This window comes from Cryptomeria japonica, chromosome 6 (assembly GCF_030272615.1).
Source record: "Cryptomeria japonica chromosome 6, Sugi_1.0, whole genome shotgun sequence".
NCBI lineage: Eukaryota > Viridiplantae > Streptophyta > Pinopsida > Cupressales > Cupressaceae > Cryptomeria > Cryptomeria japonica.
Window position 1 is genome coordinate 477,932,346 of NC_081410.1, and position 18,015 is coordinate 477,950,360.

Genomic DNA, 18,015 nt, shown 5'->3' on the forward strand with positions numbered 1-18,015 from the left:
AATTAAAAAAAAAAGTGAGGCAAAAGTATGAAATCTAGAAATACTAATTTAATCAATGGGATGGAGCAAGATGCAGAGTTCTAAATTGTTGGAAAACGCTTGAAAGTAACAGGAAACAGAATAAAGGAAATGAATCTAGAAGATAGAAAATCAACAGAAAAATAAATGAACTGAGAAGATTAGCTTTGCTTGGGGGGAGAACAAACACAAGCGACTAGATTTGGCAGTAACAAGATGTTTGGGGAATAAGGATGTGAACAACAAATGAACTAGAACTCTTCTAAGATATTTTAGCTTAGTATTAGTTCCCTTAGTAAGTTTCATTTTTCTCATAGATCTTACCTGAAAACAATTGTTAAAAAAACAATGATATTCATATACAAGCATTGCACTTCCAATAACATAAAAAACAAAGAAAAAGCAAAACATCAAGGCATAAATTAGTGAAGATATAAGCTCATAATACAATCTCATCTTGCAAAAGGATAATTATTTAATACTGAATGCGTGGCCAAATAGAAAGATATATTAAGCACAATGAAGTATCCAATGTCAGGATCATCACAAGGGAAAATATAATGGCATTCGTCATGTGATATGCACATTATATCCTCCAATACAATGAAATCACCTATTAGCCGTAACTGAATATGCATACTAATTGAAAAATTATCCTCATGCCTCTAAACAGAACACACAGACCTTGGCGAACCCTATCAATCAAAGGGCCATGTTCCCAATAACTTACCCAATATGACCTCCCCTGGACTTCTAAATTTCTATTTCTGGTCAGTTTGATGTCACGATAATCAAATTCCCTTATGTCACTCAATTAAAATATTTAATGTAATGTTTCTGCTAGTCAATGTATCCAAATGCGCATGCATTTGGAAACAAATAAAGCAATGATAAATATTAAATATACATGATATATGTGCATGACTCGGAACATTCTAAGAGTGAAGACAAACTCCACAGTTTCCAAAGCCAAAGTAGGTGCCATCTGAAGATAAGGGATGTCTCCTATGTAATGATAACCGAGTTATAAAAAGTAAAAGGTTATATTCTAAATAGCATATATGTATTTAGACTTTCAAAAAGAAAAAAGACTCGAAACCATGTTATACATGAATATTATGTTCTTGAAATCTGTCTGCAAAAAGGCATGGAAGAAGTTTCATTGGTGTATCCATGAAAATGAACTATAAGCATACCATCAATAATAGCCTTCTTTGCCACTTTTATGTCCATCTGCAAATATCCAAAACAATGGTTTACCCAGTTAAGGTTCAATAAATGCATGTGTAAATCTCAAAGTGTACAGCAACATTTAACACACAAGAAATCCTCATCAAATCAGCACCACACAACCTCAATAAAGACAATAGATTAATCACTATTTGTAACTTAAAAGTTAAAAGTGATTCATAAATCCTCAGTTGTCAGAACTTGCCATCTTGATTTGTCAATAAGCATATAAAAGTTCAAATTCTAGATACTAATATTTGATATTCATCTCAATGTCCACAAATGACTAAAATAGAAGATGGACATGAAATGTCAAAACTATAACAGAAACTGAAATATACCTTGAAAAAGAACTTCACAAAAAGGATGAAATCACAAAAGTTAAAATTAAAAACCAGTTTGTTTAGTCCAAAATGTTTAGTCCTAAATGTATAGTGGTGAATAATCAATAACCCAGTAGTACCTGCACGTACCAAGCATTCATAGAACAGAGCAATTTTACATCATAATATAAATGACAGATGATAATAATTAGACCAGAAAGTTATATCTTTATTCCAATGTCTCCAATTGTCCATACATAATCTCCCTGCCGAGGTTCCAACCAAACAATATATATAGACCCGACGGTTGGCCAAGTTGCCAACCGTCACCAACTCCCAACTACCCGACGGGAACCTCTCGGTAACAGCAAAACATAAACACACATAACACACTTATAATTATTATTCGTACTAACATACGTTTTTACCCCTAACATTAGCCCCCCCAAAAAATGTAGTCGTCTGGAGAAACTGAAATGAAAAACATAGCTAAGACCAAGAAGAGGGAGGAGGCGTCCCTGTAGTGGTCGCGGTAGGAGGCTGTTGTCTGGCCTGGAGTTTCAGGTTCTTTTTTGCCATTGACTGTCGTTCCCAAGCTTTCTTTACCATGTGAGCAGCTTCCAGTAGCTTTTTATCTTTTTGTTCCAACTGTGAAGTGAGCGTCACCACCTGGGTTGCTAATGCCTCCAAGTCACCCTTTGCTGGTACCTTACCGGTTTCTGCCTCCAAGTCACCCGTACCAGTTTTTGTTGGTACTGTACCAATTTCTGCTGGTACCGTACCAGTTTTTGCTGGTACCATACCAGTTCCTACTGGCACCGTACTAGTTCTTGTTGGCACCATACCAATTCATGTCGTACCTGTACCAGTTTCTGTCGTACCAGTACTTGTTGGCACCGTACTAGTTTATGTCGTACCAGTACATGTTGGCACCGTACCAGTTTCTGTCGACATTGTACCAGTTTCTGTCGACACCGTGCCAGTTTTTGTTGCCGCCGTACTAGTTTTTTTCCTGGAAACGTACCAGTTCCTACTGGAACCGTACCAATACTTGTGGATACTGTACTAGTGCTCGTCGTACCAGTACCTAAACATGTCGTACTAGTACCAATTACCTGTACGGCGACCTCATTTTTCCCTAGTGCGGCCTCCTCTGCCATTGTCTGGTTTGCCATACTGGTACGGACCATTGGACAGATCGCTGCCTCTACACCGTACAGATTAACTCGTGCACTTCCGCTCCCTGGTCGTACGGCCTCTTCAACCTGTGCCAACTCTCCACTCCGCTTCACATGGATGGCACAAATCTCTGCAAAGATACCCTCAAACTTTTCATACAACCGCTCCCTGCATGTACAAACACCACGAAGGAGGGGATTGTACGGATCTTGCACATACGGTTTGTCTGTTTTCTGACCGTACGGTCTTTCTCCTTTATCTGTTGCTAGTCGTACAAGATCGTATGACTTAGTTTCCCGTGGGTGCAATGTTTCTTCGTACGATATTCCTAATCTTGCAGGTCATACATCGTACGGGTTATGCCAGTCTCCCTTCTTTGCCGACCGTACGTCGTACAGATAACTCAAACATTCCCTCGACTGGTGTACGTCGTACGAGTGATCTAGTACGACGTTCTAGTCATCCCCTACCAGTACCACCTGTGGGTCCTCGTCCTTTCCTAGATTGATTATTTTCACATCCCTTTCCTCGTACTTGATGGGTTTATCTCGTTCAAACTGGTGGGTTGGCGTGTCGTCCATCCGTGCCATTCCCTCTTGGTATCTACCGCACTCTGGGAAAAAGGATTGTTCTTCCATCTCGCCGCTTGATTCTCCTATCTCACATATTTGAGGCATGTGACACTCTGGGTGGAAGACCTCATAGTCCTCCATTTGCCAATGAAAAAGTCCCGCCAGTGAACTGGTTCCATCCTCGGAACATTCGTCCAGTTCCAACACTCCTCGTCGGGTTCTTTCCCTCCTCTATCTCCTACAGAACCCCACTCCCATCTATTTGAATCTTCTGAGTCGGAGTCCGATGATGCGAGCTCTTCGCTAACAGACTGACTCCTTAGATCAATTACATACTTATGACCGTCACTCTCGATTGAAAGCGTATTCCTTTTCCAATTGTGGTTAGCTTTGGCCATGATCAGCCACCCCCTTCCTAGAAGAGCGTCGTACGCTTTCCTTTCCAGAGGGATGACTACAAAATCCAGAAGGAAGTGTTGCATCCCAATTACCACCTTTTGTGCCATGAGGGTGCCAAGGGGTTTGATGTCGTGCTGATCCGCACCGACTAGGTGGAAGGTTGGTGGCCATAGAGTCGACTTGCCGAGGTTCCGCCAAGTTTCCTCCGGCAGTACGTTGACTCCGGACCCACCATCAACAATGGTATTTGTCAGCTTTTGTCCCAATATATCCATCTCTACCACTGCAAGTTTCCATCCGACCCGCTAGTAGCATAGGGTTCATGGCATCCGTACCGGATCCCTTCACCGCGTCCATACCAGACTTTGTCATCATTTGGTGTTCCTGGCCGATGGTAGTGTCCCCGGTTATATTTGTCAGAGCCATCCTTAACTGTGGCATGGTCTGTAGAAGGTCCAACACCCATACGGGTATTGTGGTTTGTAACATCTGCTTGATGATATTCTTCTCTGGTTCCGACCGGACAGGTGTATCGGCAGCCAGGTGCGAGGCCCTCCGCTCTCTAGCCATCGCTCGCTCGATATCCGCCCTTGCCTCTTGGAGTCTTTCTTTTTCTGTGCGAGGGTCCGGGTACATGGCTTTCTTGTTCTGCAACCTTGTGATTGGTAGTACGTCTTCTCTTGATCCCTCCACATCGAGCATGTTCACCCCTTTTTGTTTTGGACAATCTATGTCCTCGTGATTTCCTGGACCGCACCATCTGCACATCAAACTTCCTACATCACCTCCGTTTTGGCATTCTCGGGCAAAGTGACCCCATTCGTTGCACTTCCTGCACTGTATCATGGGTCGCCCCTTCCCGTCATATTGAATTCTACTCCTCGATATGTTATTATTGGATCTGTTGTTACCCCGATTGTTTTTGTACCCTCCAGGTGAGGCGTCAGAGTTTGTTGTTGGCTTCGGCGGTGTGGCTTGGTTGGGTTGGGCGTAGAGCACTTGTGTGCTCCGTGCTTTCTAGTTGTACGCGCATTCCTTAGTGGAATGTCCCATTACTTGGCAGATGTCACAGAAAACTTTACGGGGACAACTTCCTTTAGTGTGTCCTTCAGTCTTGCAGTCAGTACACCATAGTTCTTTTCATTCCCTACCACTTTCTTTGTCACCTTTTAACTCCTTCATCATCCTCATCATATCCTTCCAGAGCGCATGCACGGTTTTGGATCCCCCGTCACTGTCTTCGACCGTGTTGTCACCATCACTGGTCTGTCGCTTCCCCCGGGATGTCTTGTTTTCACTTTCAATATCCATGGCGCGGTTGTATGCTTCATCGTACAATGGCGGAGGGACTACTTTCATCGTCTTCTCAGGGATGGTACCAATCCTTCCACGAACCACCGCTTCTTGAGGCCATCTGCCGGCTGGTTCTCCATTTTGTTAAGCAATTCCCTCAGCCTTTTGTTATATGCACACACACTTTCGTTTTTTCCTTGTTTGGTGTCGTAAATTTCCGCCACAATCTCGTTGTCATCTCGTAGGAGTTTGAATTCTTCCTCGAAGGCCTTCTTCAGATTGCTCCAGGATGTTTTATGCTGAGCATCAAGGTCTGTGTACCAGTCAATAGCTATTCCTTGCAGAGTGGCCGGAAATGCCTTCACCCAGTAGTCTCGGTCGTCCTGGCCATTTGCTTCCCAGATGGTGACGCATGTCTTGCAATGTCGTACGGGGTCCCTTGACCCGTCGCCCATGAATTTTGGAAGTTTTTGTTTCTCCGAGGTGCATGCCATTGTTCTTTTCTGTGCGGTTTTATGCAGTGCCTACAAATGGCTATATGTCGGGAAGGTACTATGTGTACGGAGGGTACCGTACGCTCCTGGTCTAGTTGGGCCCCTGCCAACTGAGCTTTGGTCACCTTCACTTCTATAGTCCCTCCTTCCCGACGTTTCCGGATATGATCTTCCTATTTTGATGCCCTCCGACCAGGACAAGTTTTTAATGCCGGACAATGTTGCTTCGAAAATAGTGGCAACTTCCTCGTACAGGTCTCGTACCGCCTCCTCTCCTTGTTCGGAAAATTCTGATTGGGTGCTTTGTGATTCGGTTCTGGAGTCTTCTTCACTTGACATCGAGTGTGGGGCCTGGTCGGCGAGATCTTCCTCCGCTACGTCTGGAAGTGGTAGGTTCCTCGCGACCTCAGCCAACTCCTTCCACGTACACGGTTTTTGCCTCTCCCGACTACAACTCCGACTCACACTCCGACTTCTGTTGTGTTTCTCCGAACTCCTCGAGTCGACAACCTCTCTTAGTCGCCGTCTCCTATCGGCCTATTCTCTTATGCGGAGAGATCGCCGTACAGTTCCCTTGTTTACTCCTTCGGTAGCAATGGTACGTCTGTCTTTGTTCGGTTGTAGGGGCATCAAGTGCCAGAGGTACGGCGCTGATTGGCCTCCCTCTCCTCTTCCTCCCTACGACTTCGTTCCTCGTACCATCAGAGAACTTGTTGCCGCCGAAGTTCCTTTGCCGTTTCCTCCCTTTGGTCTTGGAGTGCAATCAAATTCCTGGCAAGTAACCTTGGAATACTTCCGAGTAGGTCAAAGATGGGGGTGCTAACGGTGAGTTCACCATGTACCGTACCTTCCGAGACGACTCTCTCCTAAGCCTCTCGCCGTACGTACTGCATGACCGACACATCCCACAACTCCACCAAGTCTGTCGTCAACTGATCCTCTCGTTCCTCTTCCGCAGTACTCTCTTCGTGCGTGTCGCTGTCCACGACAATTAATTGTTGGTTAAATGGTCGGCCCATTAATTGCTTCCGCCTGCCGCCATGGTTATCTCCAGGTTCGTTCAAGCAACGGCGCCAAAATGTTTAGTTCTAAATGTATAGTGGTGAATAATCAATAACCCAGTAGTACCTGCACGTACCAAGCATTCATAGAACAGAGCAATTGTACATCATAATATAAATGACAGATGATAATAATTAGACCAGAAAGTTATATCTTTATTCCAATGTCTCCAATTGTCCATACATAATCTCCGTGCCAAGGTTCCAACCAAACAATATATATAGACCCGACGGTTGGCCAAGTTGCCAACCGTCACCAACTCCCAACTACCCGACGGGAACCTCTCGGTAACAGCAAAACATAAACACACATAACACACTTATAATTATTATTCGTACTAACATACGTTTTTACCCCTAACACAGTTCGGTAGCTACAAAAAGGGATTCTAAACATCTCCCATCCAGGAAAATGGCACACAAGGATATAAAAGAAAGAAGAGAGGTGCTATGGCCAAATTTGCCAGAAAGAAACTTATCCTCCTCGCCCTCAAAAGACACATCTGTAAAAATTATCACCAAGCTCTGTAAAAATGACCTGGACTAGATAAAGGCCCTTAGGATAATAGCAAAGTTGCATGGATAAGGATATGGTACCGGATATGGGTACGGCTTTTTTTTAAGACCCCCGATATGGATACAGCTGGATACGTCATTTATAAAAAAACACATACACATATATTTAACACAATTTTCTAAGTTATTCGAGGAGATTTTCATTACTTCAAAAGCAATATAGACACATAATTGCTACATAAATAATGATAAGTTGATTTGACATTTTACAATATGCAAAAATAGTAGAGTTGCATTGGAAGATAACCCAAAAAATGGGCCACTGAAATAGAAAAACATTTCATTTGTCTTTCTCATTTGGTGTAGGTTTTGTTAATATCATTTTTTTTTTTAAATGCATGAAAGAAGTTTTTTTAAATTAAATTTAGGAAGATTTACGTCAATTTTTTTAAAAATCAAATCACATTAGTATCTAGCATGGTTGGAAATCAAGGATTTTTGGGCATGTGTGGGTAAAATATTCGACGTGTATCCAGGCTGTATCGGATAGGTATCCATTTTGGAAACGGGAACGGATACGGGGATACGCGTTCCTAGGGAGGGACAAAGGAGTTTCCGGCAACTCTGGATAATAGTAATACTCTAAGTTGCCGAATAGGGTATGGGAATGGACACAAGTACGTGGGTATGAAGCACCAGTACGGCAGAAATATTTTTGGGGTCGGGTACGTTTTTGGTACGTTCATACAATACATATACATATACATGTGTAGCTAAAAAATAGAATTAAGTTTAGAATGTCATATACCAATACATATGCTAAACAAAACCATTACAAATTTCAAATTTTGAAACATAACATACTAATTTAAATTCAGTTTTCAATATCAAAAAGATCAAACTAGAATCTCATGATAGATAAGTTCTGCGTTTACTAATCAGCACTGTAGGTCTTAAGAATATCAAAAAGATCAAACTAGAATCACTAAACATTTTGGAAACATTTCGGCATCTAAAAGCACAAACCCCAAATGCACCCACAGGAGATTCGTTTCAGAATCCGATTCCAGTACGTTTCATACCTGGAATCACTTGAAAAATCCCACAATTTAGCAACTTACATAATACTCATTCCATTGGAGTGTTCCCAACAAGAACCAAAGAACAAGCACCATTATATCTCAGGTTGAAGAAACTATGGATATAAGAGGAGGAAGGCAGGTCATTCTGCAACCAAATTTTCAAGAAAGTGACAAATCCTGCTTGTCCTCTAAAGAAATAATTGTAAAGCATCATCACCAAGTACTTGCTAAAGAATGGCATGAACTTGACAGGGACCCTTGGTATAATCCCAGTTGATATTTAATGTAAAAGAACCCCCAGAAAAGTCAGTTAGCAATACTCAGGGCACTGGAAGGCTTTTAGAACCTTGCTCAGGCCTGCACAACAAACTCAGATGCTAGAGTGGTCTGAATGTTCATGGATGCATGAGAAAACTCACAATGAATGGATACTGCCATGGTGTCCAAAACATGTTGTTTATTGCCAATATAGGGGCTAGAAATTGTATTTTCATTCTTTTAAGTAGATCCGACACACATAAAACCATGCCAGTGTATATCATAGATATAATTTATTAATTGCACAATTCCCAAACCGATTTTAAAGAATGCTAGTATTTGCACAAACTCATTGTTTATATTCTGTTGCATAAATATTCTAATCAATATATGCAGATATTTCAGACCTCTAGCAAAGTGCTTCAGCAGCATCTTAAGACATAATTGGGAATTTTATTTTATGAAGAAACCTACATGCATGTTCACTTCCCAGTGTTGCAATACTGAGGAAATCAATAATTTTTCCTTTTGTATTATTCTATTTTTTAGGCTTAGAATGTGATATGATGTTACTGATAATTCGCTCAAGTTAGTCTTTCTTTTGTCAGAGCAATGTAGATGCCATTCCTTCAACCCAGGATCAAAAAGAAGAAACTTGGCATAAAACTAAGCAGTTGTAAAACTGAAATAAGTAAAAACACAAAATCACAATTACCAGAAAAAGCTAAGCAAGACAAAAAATGCAAAAGTCCCGTAGCTGTGTGTACTGTCTTGTTGAATTGCTGTATTATTATAGATGCTTTAACCAGAGGTAGCGCCTAAATTCAGATTCTATTTTGAGCTTTTATCTGAATTTCTCAAGCAGAATGTTTCCGACTCTATCTAACAAGATAAGATTCTGCATTTTCATTCCAAGAAATCAAGAATGCCATCAAGATATACACCAAATAGCCACTATTAGTTGATTGTCTACAATTGCATCCATGTCAAAGATAAAGGGACAACAACAAGCTCACATTTTGGAAAATGGTAGGGGCAAAGCCTCCAGCAAATTTGACACAGTAGCAACGTACCACCAATTCATCCAAACTGAAGAACATAACTACTACTCAGCATTTTCTTCAGCAATCTTTAAGCAATTCTCTTCTTACTCTCTGTGAAGTTCCTCTAAGACAACTACTAACCTCAAAAGGGATTTTAGCATTTACAGTTTCTGATATATGTGGGACTTCCCCAAAAACAGAACAGTCATTGCGACTGGCTATTAAGACATCAAACCAGTTAGACCCACCAACTCACGAGGTAGCCCGGCAGAAAGAACATTTGAATGTAAATGTGCTCGAGCATAATCTGCAGCTTGACGCCCTCCATGTCCATCATAGATGGCAAAATGAGCACACCTGACACTCAAGAACCAAAAGCCTCAAGTTGATTCAAAAAATCATAAAAGCAACTTATTAAGCCCTCTTAAGAATACAACATCTTTGAGAAAAAAGCACCAGAAAATTTCACGATGATAAAGGAAAAATAGTTATACAAGGTTATTTACTGTTTACAATTCAAACCATGCAGTACAAGCCAAGATACCACATTTGCAAGATAGCTATAAAAGGTACAGATACACTGCTCAAAAAGTCAAACAGGTGCTTGATAAGGACCATTAGAACTTTAACAAACTGATAGATGAAGCTTTAAATATCTGTCAAGATTAAAAGGTCAAGCTGTTGGGAATGTGCCAAAAGGTTACAAAACAGGCCATCCCTATAGTTCTCAACTTCTCATCATTCAAATGTTACAATCATTTCCATAAGACATGAAGATTTTAAACATTTACTACTCATCTCATCATTTGTTTAATGACCTGTTAAAATTTGACCATGATCCAAGCAACCTGGACCAGGGCTATAAAAAGTACTAACGCATTCAAATATGGAATAATATTTTTATGGCCTGTTCAAATTTGACTACAATCCAAGCAAGTCACAAAAAGCACCTATTGCATTCAACTATGGAATATTGTTTTTATGACCTCTTCAAATCTAACTACACTCCAAGCAACCTACCAGAGCAATAAAAAGCACTACTGTATCACTCTAGAATGGTCTTGATATGTTATTTCTTTTATTGAAGTCTGAAGTAACTGATATGCTTTTTGGTTCTTGGCACTTTTTTTCCCTTTTGAAGGACAAATACTTTAATAACATTATAACCTCATTAATAAAATTCTCTTTATGAAAAAGAATATGGAATTCAATGCGTTGGGATGATTAGCACAATATGGGTGAAACAGTATTTTAAAAGTAAGATTTTTTAAAAGATGATTCATTTACCATGTATTTTAGACTATACCATAACAGACTGATCTTAATGCACATATATTATGTGTCATGAGGTATGCAAAACACTTTAGTGTTAATCAAACCACAACGTAAGTACAAGAACATTGGTGCCTAGAGTCATATGGACACCTATCAGTACATATCGAACCCATTGTAAAATGGATAAGTGCTGGACAACTATTTCTACGTTTATCTATAATGAACAATAAAATAATTGATATTACACATAAACATGACCAACATTATAAGTCAAAATTTTCATAGACTTTTCAATGTACTACCTTCCTAGAAAAGTCATGGAGAATGTTTATTGCATTTGTTATGTCTCTTTTCTAGCTTTATTTTTACTACTAAGAGCTACATTCCTATAAAAACATCAATTGTTCATGTTCCCCAATTACATCCATCCTACCCACCCACCCTAAAAGTCCAAGTTGATTTGAAGAGTAAAATGTACCTTTCAACACAAATAACAACCATATTAGCTTACAGTATGCCTCAAAGGTACCTGATTCATCCAAGCCATACCCTAGGCAAGCCCGGATGAACTCATAGGCTGAATGATCCTTCATTTTACCAAAACTTATTTTTTTTAAATCTTAAACAAGAACACATAACCTAAAAATGACAGACAAACACAAAACGTAAAAACTACTACCTACCATTTCAACTTTCTATTGTGACCTTTTCACACATCACCCCATTGCAGATGGGGACCCTCCCTTTTTCCTGCTTTCTAGGGTTTCTATTAGTCCCTTGTGACCTCTCGCATCAAGTTTGTCAGTTTTGAGCAACCTGAGTTTTGAACATTATGAGTCAGTGTGTGCAAGCCATGGTTATAAAAGAGTCTAGACGTCGTCATTGTGTCTAGGAAGCCCAAAGGACAAAGATCACAATTGATTTGAGCTAATTTGGCCAACTTTCTATTTTTAGAAAGTTTTGTTTTTTGCTTTTTCCTATTTTTAAGTAAGTTTCATTTTTGGCATTTTGAACACGATCCCCGAAATGGCTTATTTTTAGAAAGTTTTTCCTATTTTTAGGTAACCTTTCTTTTTTCTATTTTTAGAAAGTGGATCTAGGGTTTGCACTATTCACACTGAGATACACTGAAATGATCGACAAATTCCTCCTAAAATCCAAGTTTTTACCCAAAAAGCTAATCTCCTAAATTTTAGGAATCCCGAGGAATTCAGTGAATGATTGAAGCCAGTTTTCAAATTTCAAGGCGATCCAGTAAAAAATGCACAAGTTATGGAGATTTCAAGTTTTGATCATGCGGTTCCTGAGTCTCATGAAGTCCGCCCTTGGTTAAGGTTGAAAGGTTCTCAACTCCCCTCAAGTCCGCCTTATAAAGTGCAAGAATATTTGCAACTCCGCCAAGAAAGAGGTGCAAAGGCATGTCTAAGTCCGCTTCAAAGCATGAAGTGCAAGTGAATGGTGAACAAGTCATACCAAGTCCACCCTCCTACAAATCCAAGTGCATGAGCTGAAGGAAGTCTGCCTAGGACTAGTCAACACAATGCAAAGCATGCTAATGAGGTCCGACTTGAAGTAAGGAATGATAATAGGAAAAGGTTCTTAAGTTTCTTCAAGTCCGCCCTTCCCCTAAAAGCTGATAAAGTCCTCCTGAAATATGAAGAATGGTGCACAACCCAAGGCAAGTCCGCCTAGCAAACAAGCAATGTGGCATGAAGTTAATAAGTCCGCCCTATATCAGCATACACTTGGTGCCTAAGAACAGCAAAGTCCGCCCTTGGTTGAAGTGAGATGCATGAAATGGATGAACCCCGCCTATGGAGATAGAGCACAATTCTCACCAAGTTCACCCTATGGAAAAGAGTTAAGAAATCGAGGAAGAAGTCCGCCCTAGAGAGAGGGTATAAAGTTAGGCAATCAGTCAAGTCCGCCTTGGAGGTGGTAAATGGTGCACAAAGTTAGTAAAGTCCGCCCAACCTGCAAGTCTATGGTTCTTGATTTCAATAAAGTCCGCCTTGGAGCTGTTAGGAAAGGTTTTGAAGTCCACCCTACTTCAAGTGCAAATAGAAACAAACTTCATGAAGTCCGCCAAGTGAATGAGAATAACATGGTATGAAGTTAAGAAATCAAGGAAGTCCACCCTTGATCAAGGTATGAAGTGCATAACCTTCACAAAGTCTGCCCTATCAAGAGTTGAGTGCACAAACATGAAGAAGTCAGCCCTAGCATGACACATGGTGCACAATGATAATGAAGTCCGCCCTACCTTTGATTGAAGAAGAAACAAGTCTAAGAAAGTCCGCCCAAGAGAGATACATGCTAAGTTTGAGAAAAAAGAATATTCTTGAATGATGTCAGCAAGATTTGATGATGAAGTTCGAACTGAGACCAAATTGGAAAGTTTTTCAAAGAAGAATATTGCAGATTTAGTTTGAATTATGGACTGAAAATGAATTTAAAAACTTGCATTCGAAAGACAAGATGAAGTTCGAACTTTCTTAAGAGATGACAAGTCAACTGACCACCAAAATTGGAAACTTTCTAAGTGATACAAATCAAGCTCATTAACTGAATGTCCAAGTTCGATGTATGAAGGACAAATTAGAAACAAATTTTAGAAGATCCTTTGTGTTTCTAAATGAAGAATTTGAACGCCAATACAAATGCCTTCATTCTCTCATTTCATCATATGAAGTTCGAATTTCAAGAACAAGTTGAGAGGCATTTTGAGAGAAGTTTTGTGCAGGTTGAGAGTATTTTTAAGAAATTTTTTGCAAATTAAAGTAATTTCAAGAAGGATTTCAAGCACAAGTCTGAGATTTTCAACCATTTTTCACAAGTTGCACACAGATTTTGGAGGGACCTTGACTGTTTGGAAGACAAATTCATTAATTTTCTGATTAACATTTGATTTTTATTCCTCCAAGCAGCTTCTTTTCTCATTCTTCTTCTTTCTTCGAAGGTGAAAATTAGTTTTGAAGGCAGGGTATTGGGTTTTTGAACCCAAGTTTTTCCTCAAAGTTTAAAGAGAAAGAATAAATTTAGCAGATTTCTCTTTCTAGTTAGAATAAATTTCAAGGAGTTTGAATGAACTTAAATTTTTCCAAATTCTGATATTGAAGTTAAAATCAGACTAGAAACTCCTTGAGTTTGATGATTTTCAAGGGATTTTCTTAAGATTTTCAGAATATCAAAGTATTTGAAAATCAGATTTTCAAGGCCAAGAGTTGAGAAGATATTAAACTATAAATTACTTAGCCTCCAAACTCTGAAATTGCACCTAAAATGCAGATTATAACTTAAGTTTATTTGTTTTCTTGTGCAGATTTGGATGACCTTCGAAGCGGGGACATCACACAAAATGAAGTTTCTAGTGGACAAAGATTCCCCTCCGGAATCAAAGATGAATTCTAAATGGAAGCAAGTTGGTGACACAAACTTGGGTAGCATCGACCTCTGGGAATTTAAGAAGAGAATGTATGGCACAGGCACTCAATTACCTACCGCAATTGCGTGAAGGATGATGAACAATGGAATCGTACAAGCTGCTGGTTTCCTTCCAGCGATGCAGTGTACAGAATTAGTAGCAGAATGCTCCAAACATTACAACCCAGCAAGCAGAGAAATAGTAGCCCCTAATGGTAGAATCCTGGCAAACATTAGAGAAGCATTCCATATCCCCGAGTAGCACAAAACTGTTTACATAACCAGGGATGAGGCGACACAATTGTACAAGGATCACATAGAGGAATATGAAGCCAACATCAACCATCAATGGTTGGAAAAGCCAAGGAAATGAAGTTATAAAATACCCAAACTCCTTGTACGGGCATACTTCAAGGAAGATTATGGAGACCTCATCGTCCTATTGAACACGGTTATGGGAAGCCAACAGGGTGCTCCTTTTGAACCATGGATGTACTACTTTATCCATGAGGTCACCGCTAGAGTGAAGATGATTAACTGGGCAAGGATTATTAGTGATAACCTTGATGATCAATTGCGAAATTTGGAAAAGAATAGGACTTTCTACATGAGTTCCTACTTGTTCTATTCTTTGGCTAGAACATATAGGTACAGAGGTATTGTATGTAGAGGCGCTGTCAGGAACAAAAAAAAACCAGTTTCCTGTTTATGACTGCTATCCCCAGTTGCAATTAGAAGAAAAGTTCCACTTGAAGAAAGTTAAAGATGCATTCCTGATGCATATCACCAGAACCCTTCAAGGGGGTACCCATCGGCGACTCTCTCAAGAGTCGATGGACTTCATTAGTAGATTTGGATATTGGTTTATCCAGTAACCCAAGTTCACTTATCTAAGGATTCAGGGATTCTCAGGACAGCCATACAAATTGCCTATGTTTCCCACAAACAGGATGGTACTACTCGAGGTAGTACGGTGATTAGAGAATTTTATGAGTGTCGAGAGGAAGAAGCAGAAGACAGGAGCGTCTTCGCTTACTATTGGGAATGGGTTAGAAACATGTCCTTCATCACAAGTTGTTGCATTTGTTGATAAGGAGATCCAATGGTACCCATTTTTCTAGTACCAGGCTAGGAGCCATTTTGACTCTTTTCATAAAATGGGGAAAGTAAATGAAGTGAAATTCAAGCATAGGCCAGACTTAGAAGATTATTGGGCTAACGTTGTTGACAGCTTCGACATAAGGAGGAGGTTGTGGTCTAGAATTCCACTAAATTTAATCTAAGTTTATGAGGTATTCCGGGTAGCGGACCAGCTTAAGGAGGACAATGAGTATGAGCAACCGCACTATGCCGTCTTAAAAAATGAGCCCCTTGCCCCTATTGATTGGTCAAATGTTGAGAGGTCTAACCTTGGAGACCTTATGAGGCCAGTAATTGAATATTCCAAATGGTGGGCAGCTCAAAAGACAAAGGAACTTAAGGCGAAGAATGTTACTTTCACATATGATCTTATGGGGACAGATGAATCTATGTCCTTGAATCATGGTGTAACGTCCAGTGGCCACAAGAACCTCGAAAGTGTAGGATCGAGGAAAAGAAAAGAGCCCACTGCAAATTCATTGAGGGAAAAAGGAAAGGTCGCTGGAGAGGTAGATGTAGGCGGACAACAGCAGTCAAGAGAAGGTCACTCGACCATAAGTGCTTCCTCTACCACGCCACTGAGAGTGATAATTGATGAGCAAGAGCAAGATGTTGGGACAGAAGAACAAGAAATGAGAGTTCCTTCTCTTGTCATTGAGGAGATCGCGGAGGAACCAGTTCAATTCCCCTTTCAGGAACCAGGACAAGAACCCAAAGTGGTTGAAGTTATCGAAGTTGAGAACTTGGAGCAGCCAAGAGAATTCTTGGATGGCATAGTCACGGGACCGAACGAGATAGAAGATAATTTTGATGAGAGTGGCGTGGAGCAGTCAACCATTCCTCATTGGTTGAGAGAAAGAATGAAAGCCAAAGTTCCTGAAGAGGTTCACCATATAGATAATACAGCTGAACTTTTGGCTGAGTTAGATAAATCCAGCAAGATGAAGCCGCCCAAGCCAGCCAAGAGATTCTCCTTGATCCAGAGAATTAGTGCAAGATGCGGGACAGTTCAAGTGGCAGTACCTAAGGTAGGGAAAACTCAAGATAACATCACTCCTAAGGATTACGAAATCACTACTGTGAACTGGGTAAGCCTACTCAGGCCCAAAAGATCCAAGATTTTGATGATTCTTGCAACGCCCTCAAGGCAAGACAGAACAAGGAAAAGGAAAAAGAAAGAAGGTTGAAGATGAGAATGAGCTATGGAAGAGATATGTTCAACATTTGACAAAACCTATAGATCGGGAGGAGGTACCTGTTGCTCTGTCCATACCTCTTCCACAAGAATCATTAAAGGATTATAAGGACATGAAGACAACTTTCAGAGAAGCTAAAGAATGGACTGCTGATGCCTTAGAACATTCTGACATACTCATTGAGAACCTGATATCAGCACGTGCCTCCACATCTTCCTTATTGAGCAGAATTCAAGACATAGCTGAAGCTTGGGAAGATATTGAGGATATTCAGAGAAGAATCATTCCATATCTAAAAAATAATCAGAGGACTTTCTTAGCAGGATCTTATAGACAAAAAAGGCATCCAGCCCGATGACCTATATGATTTCAGCACTTGGTACTTTGCCTTCGTTATAAGGGTTGAATCTTTGAGAAAATCCTACGCTAAGTGTTCAGAAATTTAAAAGACCATCAGAGATATTCAAGACAAGGTCTTCTTTGTGGCAGTTGAGATATTGCAACAAGATGAGGTGCGAGAGAAGCATCTGCGTGCAGAGAATTTGAGGGCCAAAGTTCAAGGAAACTTCTTTAAAGTTTCAGGGCCAATTCTCAGGGAGGATCTCTCCAGAGTTTCGAGCTTCATACGCATAATTTCCTGACGCAAGTAATTGGCTGGGAAGACACTCTCACCACCTGTATTGATGATGTGGATATGGTCGACTTCCAAATTAGCAACTTGCCAAGTGTCACCATAGAAGAGGTGCGACTTCTTGTGTCCAGGTACATCGAATCTGCAAAGAAGGAAACTGGACACTCACCTCAGTGAGAATAGCATTTGCGCCACTTGTCTCCTTCTTGCTCATTCTAACTGTTAGAGTTTGGGAAAACCCTAATTAGGGTTTTTAACTCTTAATCTCAGCCCTTGATCATTGTTCGATCTCGGTCATTTAAAATTTTTGGACTCCTATATAAGGTTGCCTCCTCTCATTTGGAGAGTGTGAGGTTTTTGAAATATTGAAGCATGAAAGTCATTTTTCAGAGAATATATTACATGTGTGCTTTCTCTTAAGGCTTTGTGATCCCTATTGTTTGAATGATTAAGCAAGGTTTTCAATTTCTTCAACACATTAGTTTAGAATTTATTTCATGTTGTTATATTGAATAAAAGATCTAATAAGTATTGATTTATGGTGTATCTCCGCTCATACTTTTGGTGAATGGATGATTTTCATTCACTGTGCAAAGTTAGTCTGAGCTTTCTATTTTGTGCATGCTTAAACTTCCAATCATAAGCACATCCCTTGAAGATTGCATCCACTTTGTGTACGTTGTCTTAAGTGAGGCGGAACAAAGTGTGGTTTATTGAGTTCACCGAATCAATACCGTCTCTGGAATTCATAGGATTAGAGTAGAATTCTCAACCCTTATCCCTTTTGTCTTTTTGAAAGTCTTAAACCCCAAAAATCCCAAAAAGAGAGAGAAAGAGAGAGCTTTAATGGATAAATTCATCTAAGTCCCAAAGTTGTTGACA

At 40.1% G+C, this 18,015-nt stretch overlaps 1 protein-coding gene across 8 annotated transcripts in view; it reads right to left on the reverse strand.

The window, feature by feature from the left end:
• Positions 1-18,015, reverse strand: part of LOC131051056 (probable protein phosphatase 2C 8) — a 187,917-nt gene that overhangs the window by 127,851 nt on the left and 42,051 nt on the right. For 7 of the 8 annotated variants that reach the window (XR_009107071.2, XR_009107069.2, XR_009107068.2 and 4 more), the window contains 2 exons: positions 9,717-9,825; positions 1,215-1,251 (listed from right to left, as the gene is read on the reverse strand). Coding sequence is in view for 5 of the 8 variants with exons in the window: in XM_057985406.2 (XP_057841389.2) it covers positions 1,215-1,251; positions 9,717-9,825 (146 nt within the window). In the remaining 3 variants the exon portion in view is untranslated. The remainder of the gene's footprint in view (positions 1-1,214; positions 1,252-9,716; positions 9,826-18,015) is intronic. The other variant, XM_057985405.2, reaches the window with a different exon arrangement.